Source organism: Eretmochelys imbricata, chromosome 1 (assembly GCF_965152235.1).
Source record: "Eretmochelys imbricata isolate rEreImb1 chromosome 1, rEreImb1.hap1, whole genome shotgun sequence".
Lineage (NCBI taxonomy): Eukaryota > Metazoa > Chordata > Testudines > Cheloniidae > Eretmochelys > Eretmochelys imbricata.
This window is the reverse complement of record NC_135572.1, coordinates 18,893,153-18,910,111: the sequence shown is the minus strand read 5'-3', so window position 1 is coordinate 18,910,111 and position 16,959 is coordinate 18,893,153. Positions and strand designations below refer to the sequence as shown.

At 46.1% G+C, this 16,959-nt stretch overlaps 1 protein-coding gene across 4 annotated transcripts in view; it reads left to right on the top strand.

The window, feature by feature from the left end:
• Nucleotides 1-1,813: 1,813 nt before the first annotated feature.
• The window catches only part of TENM4 (teneurin transmembrane protein 4), a 448,178-nt gene continuing 433,032 nt past the window's right edge, over nucleotides 1,814-16,959 (top strand). For 3 of the 4 annotated variants that reach the window (XM_077842106.1, XM_077842098.1, XM_077842115.1), the window contains exon 1: nucleotides 1,835-2,057. In XM_077842106.1, the coding sequence (XP_077698232.1) occupies nucleotides 1,835-2,057 (223 nt within the window). Of the gene's footprint in view, nucleotides 2,058-16,959 lie in introns of all 4 variants that reach the window. The other variant, XM_077842124.1, reaches the window with a different exon arrangement.

Sequence of the window (16,959 nt, the reverse complement as noted above, 5' to 3'; positions counted from 1 at the left end):
GGAGTTTAAATATTTGTCATCTGCCCCTCGCAAAACTTTCCCTGAGTGCTAGTACTGAAGGTTTTCCCTCAGTGCAAATACTTTGATTTTTTATTGACTTTTGCCCCTTCTAACTAATAATTAAATATTTCCATTCACTCTTTTAATCTTGCAATAAATACCAAACTGAGTGTAAGCCACAGTATGTTTTGATTTAAGAAGTATGTTAAACTCAGTATGGCAAGCCTTGGAAATGAGAGGTATTTATTTGTCCTTCCTTTGCTCTCAAAAAATAAAGGGAAATGAGTGGGTCTTTATTAACCACTCTTGGCCTGATATACCGAGGTTCATCTTCAGTGCCTATTGTATATAGTGTGAGATGTGATGCTCAGCTCCAGAGTACATCAGGCCATAATTGCGTACGCCTGTCTTCAATATTTGGTTTCTCTTGAGCACAGTAAACCAGTCTGGAAACATAGAGGCATATTTTACAGCCATTGCAACAATATGCATTGATTTATTGCCCCCTGTAAATAATGTTGCAAGTAATTTTATTACAGCGAAAAGCTGATCTACTTCAATAATTAAGTCTTTTGACAAAATATTTTTCGTGTTTATTTCTCATACCAGTTTCTCTTGTATGTGTGCGCGTGCCCCCTTGTGCTTGTGCATATATATTCTGTCTGGCATAGTGAGAGGAACAACATCCACACTTACGTAGCTATGAAGCAGTGGTACCCTCTCCTATTTGCAGCTTCTCAACTTCACTCAGTACCATAACAACATTTCAAATAAGGAAGTGAAGAGGAGCATCTGCCTCCACAGACATCTTTGTCTGGGCTCCTTCTAAAACTCACACTTCATTCTTCCACTCCCCAGCACTCGGGTGGCTTGTTTTCTTGCTCTTTTTCTCTCCTAGTCAGTCTCTCTAACCTAAAATACTCCATAAAGACCCTCTTAAAATATAGACCCATATATACAAATGTGACTAAGAATATGGGTGCCTCCTTTTTTTTAGGTGTCCCAAACTAGCAGAAGGGAGTAATGATTACTTTAAAAGGGAACCGTCATGAGGATGTTCAGAAGTAAAGTTTCAGTTTGCAGTGCAGATCTGTTATTTACGATGAGGTCTGGATTTATAGAATAGACCTGACGGAGGACTAGGGGGAGGACTATTACCTAGATACCAACAAAATACACATTGTTTCATTTTTATGTATGTAATAGTAAGCTGAGAGCTGGTGACATGGGCCAAACTGACAGCCTTGACTCTGAATTAGAATGTCCACAGAGCAGGTACATCAGGAGGCTTCTACTAGCAGGGCAGTGTGCCGGAAGCGAATTTTCAGAGCTTAAGTGCTCAATGCTTTCTGAAAATTAGGTTCCTGTAAGGGGTTTAGAAGTGGGCTGCACTAAAAACGAGGCAACCAAAATTGCTGATCACTTTTGAAAATCTCAGCCACGTTCACATTTGAAACATACTAATGCTAGGAACAAATGGTTGGTTTTTAAAAAGTATTTATTTGTTTATTTATTTTATTGCTGTACCTAGCAGCAGTTCTTTTAGTTATTGCCATTATAAACAAGAGGTACAAGGCATGGTTTGGGACACAGATAACTGATACTTTCCTTTTATCAGTAGTTGTTATAAGTGAGTTCCCAGTGGTCCATTAGATACCCTTTCCTTTGCATATTGTAAGACTGAATAAAAAGCTGAAACTAAAAAACCCAACTCTTCGCTGTCTAATGGGATGAACTCAGGTCACCTCTCTTTTATATTCTCTTTCAGATTATTCCAATCTGATCACCACACAAACACTGTTACTTTAATGTTGAAGACGCAGACAAAAGTGCCATGGATGTGAAAGAGAGAAAACCATACCGATCTCTGACCAGGCGCCGTGACACCGAGCGACGCTACACTAGCTCCTCGGCAGAGAGCGAAGACAGCAAAATACCGCAAAAGTCCTACAGCTCCAGTGAGACGCTGAAGGCTTACGATCAAGACTCCAGGCTGACCTACAGCAATCGGGTCAAAGACATGGTGCACCAGGAGGCTGATGAATTCTGCCGAACGGGTAAGTACATTTCATCAGGTGCTGCTGTAAGCAGTGTGAGTTAATCAACTCTATGCTGAGGTCCAGAGGTAGGTGAGGGAATAACTCAAAGCTATAAAGCGTTCTGAGACACGCACAGAGAGAATGCCTTTAAGACATTGCACAGAGCAATGAGAGAAAACACTAGAGGAAGATCAACGGGCTTTGTTGGAAGGAAAGCCTCTGCCTATGGTATGCATAGGTAATGACATCCCTGGACAGTGTGGTGGCAGTGACTGAACCTGGGACCTCTTGAGCATAAGCATCTATTCCCTGAACTGAAAGACCAGGTTCAGTAGCATGGAAGGAGTAGCATAAACATCTTTACATGCTCTAGCCATTAGAGGGAGACAACGAGCCATACTGTGTGAGCATGGGTTGCACACAGATACTACACAGTCAACAGTGGAGCCCAGACAGTCTTAGGCTGGAAGAAACAGGGTTTTTTGTCAATCTCGGAAAGTGTGAAATGGGCAGCTAAAGTGAAATGGAACATGCAGTAGTGCAAATGATGAACAGAAAGATTGATATAGGCTGCTGTTAGTACACCCTGCTCTACTTACAACTCAGGCTACGTTGTAGTCATGGGTATTTCTAGTAAAAGTCATGGGTAGGTCACGGGCAGTAAACAAAAATTCACGGCCCGTGACCTGTTCATGACTTTTACTATATACCCCTGACTAAAACTTGGGGAGGCGGGTGGCAGATCGGGAGGGTAACCCTGGGGGCGCTGTAGGTGCTGGGGACGGGGGGGATGCCACAGGTGCTGGGGGCACGGCCCGGGGGGGCACCGTGGGTGCTCGGGGGAGGGGGAGTGCAGGTGCTTGGGGGGTGCTGTGGGGGGTGGGTGGGCTGGGGCAGGCTCTGTACCCAGCTCCTGGGAAGTGGGGACCCTAGCTCCACATGCTGCCTCCTCTCCACCGCAAGCCCCAGTTCTGCAGCTCCCATTGGCCGGGAACCGAGGACAATGGGAGCTGCAGGGATGGTTCCTGCAGGCAGAGGCAGCACGTGGAACTAGGACCTGACAGAGGAGAGTTCCTGTCGCCCTTCCAGGGAACCTCCGCCGCCCCCAGGTAAGCACCACCTCGCACCCCAACCCCCAGCCCTGAGCCCCCCCACACCCAAACTGCTGCTGCTAGGGTGCGGGAGGGCCCGAGACTTCCCCAGCAGTGGCTGGTGGGCCTGGCCCAGCGGCTGCCCAAGCTGCTCAGGCGGCTTCCGGCCCAGGTGCACCGGCGGCTGCAGAAGTCATGGAGTCACGGAAAGTCATGGAATCCGTGACTTCCATTACCTCCGTGACAAACACGGAGCGTTATTTGTAGGGCCAGATTCTCAAAAGTGGATGCCATCTCCACAATTTCAAACATCTAATTTGTGTGTGAAACTATCACAATATTGCATGCAAATCTGGTATTATATGCATGTGCCCGTAGTCATGCTCTTTGTTCTGCAGAGAACTTGCAAGCGGCATAACTAACTAAATCATACTTAGCAATTATATAGCGTCCTCCAAGCTAGGATCTCAAAACACTTCTCTGTCTCTAAATATCTATGAAGTTTACAGGCAAAAGAAAGACCTGTTAGGTTATTAAATCTGTTCTACAGGTAGATATAGCTAAACTGAGTCAAAATGATGTTAAGTGACCTGCATAAGGTTACAGAGGCAGGAACAGATCCTAGGAGTCCAGACTCCTACTTGCCTTCTCTAACCATTAGAGCACAAAGAAAAGGAGTACTTGTGGCACCTTAGAGACTAACCAATTTATTTGAGCATGAGCTTTCGTGAGCTACAGCTCACTTCATCGGATGTATACCGTGGAAACTGCAGCAGACTTTATATATACACAGAGAATATGAAACAATACCTCCTCCCACCCCACTGTCCTGCTGGTAATAGCTTATCTAAAGTAATCGTCAGGTTAGGCCATTTCCAGCACAAATCCAGGTTTTCTCACCCTCCACCCCCCCACACAAATTCACTCTCCTGCTGGTGATAGCCCATCCAAAGTGACAACTCTTTACACAATGTGCATGATAATGAAGTTAGGCCATTTCCTGCACAAATCCAGGTTCTCTCACTCCCTCACCCCCCTCCAAAAACCACCCCCATACACACACAGACTCACTCTCCTGCTGGTAATAGCTCGTCCAAACTGACCACTCTCCAAGTTTAAATCCAAGTTAAACCAGAACATCTGGGGGGAGGGGGGGGTAGGAAAAAACAGGAGGAAATAGGCTACCTTGCATAATGACTTAGCCACTCCCAGTCTCTATTTAAGCCTAAATTAATAGTATCCAATTTGCAAATGAATTCCAATTCAGCAGTTTCTCGCTGGAGTCTGGATTTGAAGTTTTTTTGTTTTAAGATAGCGACCTTCATGTCTGTGATTGCGTGACCAGAGAGATTGAAGTGTTCTCCGACTGGTTTATGAATGTTATAATTCTTGACATCTGATTTGTGTCCATTTATTCTTTTACGTAGAGACTGTCCAGTTTGACCAATGTACATGGCAGAGGGGCATTGCTGGCACATGATGGCATAAATCACATTGGTGGATGTGCAGGTGAACGAGCCTCTGATAGTGTGGCTGATGTTATTAGGCCCTGTGATGGTGTCCCCTGAATAGATATGTGGGCACAATTGGCAACGGGCTTTGTTGCAAGGATAAGTTCCTGGGTTAGTGGTTCTGTTGTGTGGTATGTGGTTGTTGGTGAGTATTTGCTTCAGGTTGCGGGGCTGTCTGTAGGCAAGGACTGGCCTGTCTCCCAAGATTTGTGAGAGTGTTGGGTCATCCTTTAGGATAGGTTGTAGATCCTTAATAATGCGTTGGAGGGGTTTTAGTTGGGGGCTGAAGGTGACGGCTAGTGGCGTTCTGTTATTTTCTTTGTTAGGCCTGTCCTGTAGTAGGTAACTTCTGGGAACTCTTCTGGCCCTATCAATCTGTTTCTTTACTTCCGCAGGTGGGTATTGTAGTTGTAAGAAAGCTTGACAGAGATCTTGTAGGTGTTTGTCTCTGTCTGAGGGGTTGGAGCAAATGCGGTTGTATCGCAGAGCTTGGCTGTAGACGATGGATCGTGTGGTGTGGTCAGGGTGAAAGCTGGAGGCATGCAGGTAGGAATAGCGGTCAGTAGGTTTCCAGTATAGGGTGGTGTTTATGTGACCATTGTTTATTAGCACCGTAGTGTCCAGGAAGTGGATCTCTTGTGTGGACTGGACCAGGCTGAGGTTGATGGTGGGATGGAAATTGTTGAAATCATGGTGGAATTCCTCAAGGGCTTCTTTTCCATGGGTCCAGATGATGAAGATGTCATCAATATAGCGCAAGTAGAGTAGGGGCTTTAGGGGATGAGAGCTGAGGAAGCGTTGTTCTAAATCAACCATAAAAATGTTGGCATATTGTGGGGCCATGCGGGTACCCATAGCAGTGCCACTGATCTGAAGGTATACATTGTCCCCAAATGTGAAATAGTTATGGGTAAGGACAAAGTCACAAAGTTCAGCCACCAGGTTAGCCGTGACATTATCGGGGATAGTGTTCCTGACGGCTTGTAGTCCATCTTTGTGTGGAATGTTGGTGTAGAGGGCTTCTACATCCATAGTGGCCAGGGTGGTATTTTCAGGAAGATCACCGATGGATTGAAGTTTCCTCAGGAAGTCAGTGGTGTCTCGAAGGTAGCTGGGAGTGCTGGTAGCGTAGGGCCTGAGGAGGGAGTCTACATAGCCAGACAATCCTGCTGTCAGGGTGCCAATGCCTGAAATGATGGGGCGCCCAGGAGTTCCAGGTTTATGGATCTTGGGTAGTAGATAGAATATCCCAGGTCGGGGTTCCAGGGGTGTGTCTGTGTGGATTTGATCTTGTGCTTTTTCAGGAAGTTTCTTGAGCAAATGCTGTAGTTGCTTTTGGTAACTCTCAGTGGGATCAGAGGGTAATGGCTTGTAGAAACTCGTGTTGGAGAGCTGCCGAGCAGCCTCTTGTTCATATTCCGACCTATTCATGATGACAACAGCACCTCCTTTGTCAGCCTTTTTGATTATGATGTCAGAGTTGTTTCTGAGGCTGTGGATGGCATTGCGTTCCGCGTGGCTGAGGTTATGGGGCAAGTGATGCTGCTTTTCCACAATTTCAGCCCGTGCACGTCGGCGGAAGCACTCTATGTAGAAGTCCAGTCTGCTGTTTCGACCTTCAGGAGGAGTCCACCTAGAATCCTTCTTTCTGTAGTGTTGGTAGGGAGACCTCTGTGGATTAGTATGTTGTTCAGAGGTATTTTGGAAATATTCCTTGAGTCGGAGACGTCGAAAATAGGATTCTAGGTCACCACAGAACTGTATCATGTTCATGGGGGTGGAGGGGCAGAAGGAGAGGCCCCGAGATAGAACAGCTGCTTCTGCTGGGCTGAGAGTATAGTTGGATAGGTTAACAATATTGCTAGGTGGGTTGAGGGAACCATTGCTGTGGCCCCTTGTAGCATGTAGTAGTTTAGAAAGTTTACATTTGGGGACAATGTATACCTTCAGATCAGTGGCACTGCTATGGGTACCCGCATGGCCCCACAATATGCCAACATTTTTATGGCTGATTTAGAACAACGCTTCCTCAGCTCTCATCCCCTAAAGCCCCTACTCTACTTGCGCTATATTGATGACATCTTCATCATCTGGACCCATGGAAAAGAAGCCCTTGAGGAATTCCACCATGATTTCAACAATTTCCATCCCACCATCAACCTCAGCCTGGTCCAGTCCACACAAGAGATCCACTTCCTGGACACTACAGTGCTAATAAACAATGGTCACATAAACACCACCCTATACCGGAAACCTACTGACCGCTATTCCTACCTGCATGCCTCCAGCTTTCACCCTGACCACACCACACGATCCATCGTCTACAGCCAAGCTCTGCGATACAACCGCATTTGCTCCAACCCCTCAGACAGAGACAAACACCTACAAGATCTCTGTCAAGCTTTCTTACAACTACAATACCCACCTGCGGAAGTAAAGAAACAGATTGATAGGGCCAGAAGAGTTCCCAGAAGTTACCTACTACAGGACAGGCCTAACAAAGAAAATAACAGAACGCCACTAGCCGTCACCTTCAGCCCCCAACTAAAACCCCTCCAACGCATTATTAAGGATCTACAACCTATCCTAAAGGATGACCCAACACTCTCACAAATCTTGGGAGACAGGCCAGTCCTTGCCTACAGACAGCCCCGCAACCTGAAGCAAATACTCACCAACAACCACATACCACACAACAGAACCACTAACCCAGGAACTTATCCTTGCAACAAAGCCCGTTGCCAATTGTGCCCACATATCTATTCAGGGGACACCATCACAGGGCCTAATAACATCAGCCACACTATCAGAGGCTCGTTCACCTGCACATCCACCAATGTGATTTATGCCATCATGTGCCAGCAATGCCCCTCTGCCATGTACATTGGTCAAACTGGACAGTCTCTACGTAAAAGAATAAATGGACACAAATCAGATGTCAAGAATTATAACATTCATAAACCAGTCGGAGAACACTTCAATCTCTCTGGTCACGCAATCACAGACATGAAGGTCGCTATCTTAAAACAAAAAAACTTCAAATCCAGACTCCAGCGAGAAACTGCTGAATTGGAATTCATTTGCAAATTGGATACTATTAATTTAGGCTTAAATAGAGACTGGGAGTGGCTAAGTCATTATGCAAGGTAGCCTATTTCCTCTTGTTTTTTCCTACCCCCCCCTCCCCCCAGATGTTCTGGTTTAACTTGGATTTAAACTTGGAGAGTGGTCAGTTTGGACGAGCTATTACCAGCAGGAGAGTGAGTCTGTGTGTGTATGGGGGTGGTTTTTGGAGGGGGGTGAGGGAGTGAGAGAACCTGGATTTGTGCAGGAAATGGCCTAACTTCATTATCATGCACATTGTGTAAAGAGTTGTCACTTTGGATGGGCTATCACCAGCAGGAGAGTGAATTTGTGTGGGGGGGTGGAGGGTGAGAAAACCTGGATTTGTGCTGGAAATGGCCTAACCTGACGATTACTTTAGATAAGCTATTACCAGCAGGACAGTGGGGTGGGAGGAGGTATTGTTTCATATTCTCTGTGTATATATAAAGTCTGCTGCAGTTTCCACGGTATACATCTGATGAAGTGAGCTGTAGCTCACGAAAGCTCATGCTCAAATAAATTGGTTAGTCTCTAAGGTGCCACAAGTACTCCTTTTCTTTTTGCGAATACAGACTAACACGGCTGTTACTCTGAAACCTGTCATTAGAGCACACTGCACCTACAGATTTTGTCCTTCTTCTTTGCGTGCTTGCTCATGTTCATTCCCTGTTAGGTGTGTGTGCACCATTGCTGGAGAGTTTTCCCTCAGTGGTATCCATCGGGCTGGCTCTAGCGCCCTTTGGTGCTGCACACATATGCACCAGTATAAGGGGTGTTGCCGACCTTGCACCCTCTCAGTTCCTTCTTATCATGTATCAAGGTTCCTTCCCCACTCTGAACTCTAGGGTACAGATATGGGGACCTGCATGAAAGACCCCCTAAGATTATTCTTACCAGCTGCAGTTAAAACTTCCCCAAGGTACAAACTTTGCCTTGTCCTTGAATCCTGTGCTTCCACCAACAAGCATTTTAAACAAAGAACAGGAAAAGAGCCCACTTGGAGACGTCTTCCCCCAAAATATCCCCCCAAGCCCGATACCCCCTTTCCTGGGGAAGGCTTGATAAGAATCCTCACCAATTTGTACAGGTGAACACAGACCCAAACCCTTGGATCTTAAGAACAATGAAAAAGCAATCAGGTTCTTAAAAGAAGAATTTTAATTAAAGAAAAGGTAAAAGAATCACCTCTGTAAAATCAGGATGGTAAATACCTTACAGGATAATCAGATTCGAAACATAGAGAATCCCTCTAGGCAAAACCTTAAGTTACAAAAAGACGCAAAAACAGGAAGATACATTCCGTCCAGCAGAGCTTATTTTACCAGCCATTAAACAAAAGGAAATCTAATGCATGTCTAGCTAGATTACTTACTAACTTAACAGGAGTTGTAAGGCTGCACTCCTGATCTGTTCCCGGCAAAAGCATCACACAGACAGACAAACCCTTTGTTCCCCCCACTCCGGATTTGAAAGTATCTTGTCCCCTCATTGGTCATTTTGGGTCAGGTGCCAGCAAGGTTATCTTAGTTTCTTAACCCTTTACAGGTGAAAGGGTTTTCCTCTGGCCAGGAGGGATTTTATAGCACTGTATACAGAAAGGTGGTTACTCTTCCCTTTATATTTGGACGTGGACACCGCCCATGATGATTGCTGGAGCAACAACTCTTGCTTCAGCAAGGCTTTTTTCAGTGGTTTCTTCTCTGTATCCCAGTTTATTAGTCTTAGTTTAATTGAAGTGTAAATATTGTAAATAATACTAGTATAGATAGTTAGAACCCCTCCTTTATCATTGAGGGACTCCCTTTGCCCCTTGGGCCAGGCATACTCCCCCCACACACAGTCCCTGGGCTTCAAACCTTGTTCCTCCTGTGGCACTGCAGTTGTCTGAAGTGTCTGGGAGCGCTGTCAGCTTTGTCAGGACTTTAAGCCTCATACAAAGAAAGACTGAGAGGCTCGACTGAGGGTTATCCTAATGGAAGATGCTCTTAGATTGGATTCAAAGCCAAGCCACTCAGATTCGGCATCAAGCACTTTGATCTCAGTGCAAAGTGCTCTTCTGACACCGCGCATATCCCGGCACCATTCTCCATGTCCGGTACTGAGAAGAAACATAAAAAGAGGGCACTCACTGGTGCCGAAGAAAGGCAAGCAAGGGGAAAGCAGTAGAGTGCAACCTTTGTTGGGCCACTCTTCCACCCCCAGTCCCATGGTGGCACCATCAACTTCTCCCAGAATGTTGAGTCCAGTGCAGGACCCCCCGCCAATGCCAGAAGGTCATTGTGGCACCAGCGGAATCACGGTGCCTTCAACCCTGGAAACCTCTGCAGTGGCCAGGGACTTATTATTGCTCCCAGTACCACCGACTCCGATGAGACAACTGTTGGCTCCAACCAGCACGAGCAGGAGAGAGCATGGTGCTCTGAGTTCCTTCACCGCAACTGGACCTTCAATACCTTCCAGGGGCAAGCCCCCCTGTTTTCTTCTAGGAGATCGTCCCCAGTCCAGCACCTCTACCCGGACCCTTGACAATAATCATCGGAAGTCAGGTGTACCACTCCCCTGTGGTTACCTCAGGAAGATTCTTCATCTGAGTCCAAGATGGAGCTCTACATTCATCCAAAGAAGACTGGTAGCCATCTTACATGCCACCCGACCCTGGTGCGGGTCCCCCCACCAGTACGTGGTGGACAGTGACCTATGCAATGGCCATTCTGGAATCCATTCTCCTGGTACTGGGCTCATCTTCTCAGCAGTCATACTTGGTTGCTTCCGAGAGGAGGGCCTCTGCACCACTCTGCTTGGCACTGGACTTTGACTCCAGTACCGAACCTGGTACCAATATACAGGACATGAACCCCATGGAGGTAGTTGAGGCTGAAGAAGAGGAAGAAGCCCCTTCTCCAGTGCAGACCTCTTCCTCTCCTGGCCTCCATCATCCCCTTCCTGGATCCAGGGGACTGGTATGCTGCCCTCCACTTGATGGACGCTTACTGTCACTTTTCCATCTTCCTTGGCCACAGAAGATTTCTCCGGTTCATAGGAAACCAGACTCATTACCAATTCATCATTCTCCCTTTCGGCCTATCTGCAGCCCCCAGGTTTTTACTAAATGCATAGCGCTGGTAGCAACCTTTATCTTAAGGCGAGGCATTCAAATCTACCCGTACCTCAACAACTGGCTGATCAAGAGTTGCTCAGAGGCCCAAGTAAAGAACAGCATCAGGTCCAATCCACCTTCCAAGCCCTGAGCCTGTTGATAAACAAACAAAAGTCAACTCTCATTCAGTACAGAGAATAGAGTTTATTGGGGCAGTGCTCGACTTGACCCAGGTCAGAGTCTTCCTTCCAGAGGCTCGATTCCAGACAATGTCGGACCTGATATCCAAGACCATGGTCCACCCAGTCACAACAGCCCGGGTTTTCCTCAAGTTCCTGGGACACATGGCTGCGTGCACTTACATGGTCTGGCATTCAAGGCCACCATCTCAGGCCCCTGCAGATGTGGTTAGCTTCAGTGTACTCACCAAACAGACACCACTTGGACTCAGTACTTGCTGTTCCAGTCCCAATCCTTGCCTCCCTCAACTGGTGTAAGGCCCCCCAGTCGGCAGTGGTGGGCGTTCCCTTTGTCACCCCCCAGCAGTCAGTGTCCCAAGTGTTGGATGCTTCACTCCTAGGTTGGGGAGCCCACCTTGATTGCCTCAGAACACAGGGCCTATGGTCCCAGGAAGAGCTTTCCTTGCATATAAACATCAGGGAGATCAGTTCTGTCAGCTTAGCTTGCCAAGTGTTTCTTCCCCAGTTCACAGGCAAAGTAGTGTAAGCACTGACAGACAAAATCAACAAGCAGGGAGGAGTGTGCTCCTCTGCCCTGTGTCATGAGGCCATCTGTCTAGAGGACTTCTGGATGAAGCACTATATCCACCTCGAGGCTTCTCATCTTCTGGGAGCCCAGAACATCCTGGCAGATCACCTCAGCAGATCTTTCTTCTTTCAGCACAAGTGCTCCTTTCTCCCAGAGGTCACCAGGTTCATCTTCTGAAGGTGGGGCTCTCCCCAAGGAGATCTGTTTGCGACCAAGCAGAAAAGGAAATGCCAACAGTTTTGCTGGCTGCATAGGCACAAGCTGGGCTCCCTTTCAGATGTCATCCTGCTTCCATGGTCAGTACTCCTATTCTATGCATTTCCTCCAGTTCCTCTGGTACACAAGGTCCTTCTAAAAATCAAATGGGAGAAGGCAAGAGTTATTCTTATAGCCCTGGCGTGGCCATGCCAACACTGGTTCGTCATGCCGCTAGATTTATCAGTAGCACCCTCGGTACTGCTCCTACACTGCCTGGAACCGCTCTCGGAAGATCACAGCCATTTACTCCACCCAAACCTCAGCTCCCTTCACCTGACCGCATGGAAGCTCCATTGCTGAACCCAGAGGAGCAAGCCTGTTTACAGCAAGTTCAACAGGTCTTGCTGAGTAGTAAGAAACTGTCCACTAGGGCTATCTACCTTGCCAAATGGAAGCTTTCTCAATATCGTCGTCCCAACAAGGCCTTTCTCTGACTCGATCTTCCCTTCAGTCTATTCTGGACTACTTGTTCCACCTAAAACAACAAGGTCTGGCCCTCACATCTATCAAGATGCATCTAGCAGCAGTTTTGGCCTTCCACCCACCAGAGGGTGGTAGGTCAGTTTTCTCTCATGAGATGACAATCCACTTTCTTAAGGGGTTAGAGAGACTTTGCCCTCAGGTTCGCGAACTGATTCCCCCGTGGGATTTGAACTTGGTCCTATCCAAACTCACAGGCTCTCCCTTTGAGCCGCTGGCATTGTGTCTTCTGCTCTTTTTCTCCTGCAAGGTTGCCTTCCTGATCGCAATTACCTCAGCCAGAAGCTTCCCTGACCTCAGGGCACTTACATCAGAACCCTTGTACATGGTGTTCTTTAAGGACAAGATTAAACTGTGCCCCCCTCTGCCCTTCCTGCCAAAATGGTCTTGCACTTCCATGGCAACCAAGCCACTTTCTTGCCAGTCTTCTTCATGAAGCCACACCAGAATTCAGAAGAGCGGCGACTTCACTCATCGGATGTTAGACATGCCCTCGCCTTCTACATCGAGAGGACTAAATCGTTTTGCAGATCCACACAACTCTTTGTGTCAATAGCAGAGAGGATAAAAAGCCTACTGGATAACCCCCTGTAATCAAGCATGCTACGAGCAGACAAATGTTCCACTACCTGCCATCTTGACCACTCATTCCACAAGAGCTCAAGTCTCTTCAACAGCATTTCTGGCCCAGGTCGTCGGTGCATATCTTCATCCCACTACGCCATTACCCAGCAGACTCGAGATGACACCAGGTTGGGGCAAGGAATGTTGCAGTACTCATGTCCATGAACTCTGAGTCCACCTAATGTGGAATGGACATGACCAAGCACTCAAAGAAGAAAAAACAGTTACTGACCTTCCATAACTGTTGTTCTTCGAGATGTCTGTTTCACAACCCACCCTCCTGCCGCTCTGTCAGAGTTATCCTGCAAGAAAGAACTGAGAGGGTGCAGGGCGGGCAGCACGGCTTGTACTGGCACATAAGTGCATGGCACCAGAGGGCACTAGAGTGGGCCTGATGGACACCACCATGGGAAAAATCTCCGGCAATGGTTCACACAGCATATACACACCTAACGTGGTATGGACATGAACAACGCATCTCGAAGAACAATATTTACGGAAGGTCAGTAACCGATTTTTTTTATAAATAATTTTCTTTCTTTTCCTCTGTGCTTGAAATTTCCTATCTCCTTAGCTCTATGATTGGCCTAGCTAATTATAAAAATTAGCCCATAGTTTTTATGGCCGGATTTTCAGTTGGTTAAATCAGTGTAATTCTGTTGACTTTGGTGGAGCTTCACTGATTTACACTAGCTGAAGACATCGCTCTATTAGCTTGTGACATTTTTGCTTGATACAAATAAGGCAAAGTGATTTTTTTCTAGAGCTGGACGAGGAGGCAGAGAGGAGGGAAACATTTCAAACTGACCAAATAAATTCAGTAAATAAACTAGTCAACATTTAAATGGTTTTACCCAGAGTGAGTGTGCCAAGAAAGCAAACAGCGCAAGTCAGCATAGCAAAAAATAGACCAGACCTGAATAAAAAAGTTTTAGATATTTATTATCTTCCTTTTATTGACTTGAGTTCTCCCAGTTTAAAAGGCTATACTGAGCATAGAATATGAAAATCGATGTGTCTCATGCTGTTTATTGCAAATAAATTTGATTTTCAGTTAATTGTAGCAGTCATTTTTCATAATTTATGAGTTGCTGTTGCTGGAGAGCATCAATCAAGCTGCTCATTGATGTGTTTGAGGTTGTTGAGTGTGGATTGTTACAGGAGGGAGGGGGACTTGTGAGCATTGATAAGTGGACTAAAATCTGCAATGTGGGGGCAAAAAAAAAAGGACTCAACTGTCTGGTGAGCCGTAGAGCGTAGGCTTAATCCTTACTCTGGGGTCTGGACCAAAGGCAGAGCTGGTGGGGTGGAGAGGGGAGATGCAGTTACATCTGTTATATCAGTCATTCAAGTCCACTTGCTGTTGAGGCTGTGGAACGGGAGTGCATGTTCTCCGGTATGATAGCACAGCAGTGGTATCTGGAATAATTTATCACAGGCTTGTTCTGTGCTCTCTGAGCTGGCTCCCAAGGTTTGGTGGCGCATCTGAGCCACGAGTATCCCTGCCTGTCAACTCTGTCAGAAAGCTTAATCTATTTTAGTTAATTACTTAGGTGTGAAGTTCACAAACAGTTTATGTACTCTGACCATTCCAAACCATAGTGCCTCAACCAGCTGAACCATAGTTAGTTTCTTCTCACACTGAAAGGTGTTTTCTCTGCTTTTATTTGGAGCTGGTGTCAAGTTTGTTGGTCTATCACTCTATCTCCTTCTGTGCACCCTCCTTCCTTCCCTCTTTCCACTGTGAGCTCCATAGCTAACTGAATTAAGCAGGTGTTTCCCTATTAAGAGAAAAAACAAAATGCCAGCTGCCTGTGGTTAGTGGATCATTCACTGTACAGAGGTTATTGCAGGAGAGAGTACCTGCTAGAAGGGGTCTTTTGTTGGGCTAGCTCAGCTGTAACCCACAAAAGCCAGAATACAGCTTAGAACAGTGCTGTTAGTTGTTTTGGCCAGTTTTGCATAACATCAACAAATGGAAACTTGAGGGAAATCACAAGCTTTAACGTGGCTTTATAGTAGGGATGGGAGCAAAACTCAGCCCTGGATCCAAAGTCAAGGTCCAGAGTGGTATTTGGTATCTCTCTAATGAGCAGAACCAAATGCACCTGAACATAATGTTTCACAGTCCAGCCCGAGACACAGCTGTCTCTAGGTTAATGTGTTCAAATTCAAATCATTGGAGAAACAAATAGGAGCTGAGAACTCCCATGTGAACAGGGATCTGCAACCTGAGTTTAGATACGGGGTTTTGGTCTTAGCCCCTTTTGACAATAAAAGATAATGAGACAGGTTTTTCTGCCCCAATAAAATTTGGTGGCTGTAATGATTAGAACCATCTTAGATTTATTATAGAACTTCTGATAGTGCTTTTCTAAGTTAGTGTACAAACTATTTCCAGAGAGAGTTTGAAGTCATCAAAGGTACATTACACTGCAAAAAACCCAAACAAACCTGGCAACAAGGCCCAAAGCCTGGGTCAACTGACTTGGGCTCACGGGACTTGCACTACAGAGCTAAAAAGAGCAGTGTAGATGTTTCTGTTTGGGCTGAAGTTTGGGCTCTGAAACTTGGCAAAGCTGGAGTGTCTCAAAGCCTGGGCTTCAGCCTGAGCAGGGATGTCTACACTATTTGTAGCTCTGTAACGTGAGCCCCACGAGCCCAAGTCAGACAATCTGAGCTCTGAGACTCACCTTTGCAGGGTTGTTGAGGGTTGTTTTTTTGGAGTGTAGACATTGTGATGCTGGCAGATCAGGTGCCAGCTCATGCCAGAGCCGCAGGCCAATTGTCTTGTGTATTAGTATAGATCAAAGTGATTGTCAAAGGTATGCAAATGTATTTGGTGTTAAAGCTTCATGGAAACGAGTGGAATGGTACTTGCATTGTTTTCAGTTGTCTGTATCCCATTATAATGTAGTAGCAAACATTTACATTGTGTGTACCCCTGTAACTAAATAACCCATCCACTGAGAAAGAAGCCTGGTGGAATGCAAATGAAGAACTTTAACAGAAAAGTGCTAATTTCAAAGGAAGTGATCATTGTGTGTGTTGATTGGCGGTCAAAGACTAAAAATGCATTCCCCGCTCCATCATCAAAAGAAAAGCCCACGTGGGTGGTGACACTGTCAGCTTGTTTTCTGTGAGAAGAAGCGATAAGTGTGAATTTAAGGAAAGATCCTGCATCTCCGGACTGTTTGGACTCTTACAGATGAGTGTACCAGAAGCAAAGCAGTGATCCCCAGAGATAATCTGGGTAAATGGAAAAGATGTTTTGGGAAACTGGCTGTTTATTACATCGCTGCCACCATTTGGAATTACAAACAGTGACTCACCTGTGCATGTTTTTTACCTGCTTTAACCTCTCAATAACCCTCATTCTTTTTTCATAGCTAATAAACCTTTAGTTAGTGTATTATAGAATTGGCTGTCAGTTTTGTCTTTGGTGTAAGATCCAGAGTACCAGCTGATCCGGGGTAGGTGGCTGGTCTCTTGGGACTGGGAACAACCTGATGTGTTGTGATTTTTTTGTTTAAGTGACCATTATCACAAAATTCAGTTTGTCTGGGTGGCAAGATAGGCTGGAGTGTCTAAGGGGATTGGCCGTGACTCCATGGTAAGACTGATATAATGATCCAAGAGTTCACATTTGTCACTGGCTTGGTGAAATCTAATTATAGAACATACCACGAGCTTGCGGTATTTGCCCTGTTTTCTGACAGACTGCCATGAGGTAGATGCTCACAGTCGTGAGCCACTCCAGAGAGCGTGACACACGTATCCCAAGAGTTCAGCTAAGGTCAAGAGAGGTCAGGATTGGCCTCCACAAGAATCACTTTGCCTACAACTGAAGTCTAACCACCTCTGAGGTGAAACATGGTAGCTGTATAACAGTTCATAGCAACAGGATGTGAGGACTGCCATATCCAAGTGAAAATACAAGGGAAGTTAATTAGGCAGAATATAATTACCCAAGTTGGAGTTTGGCC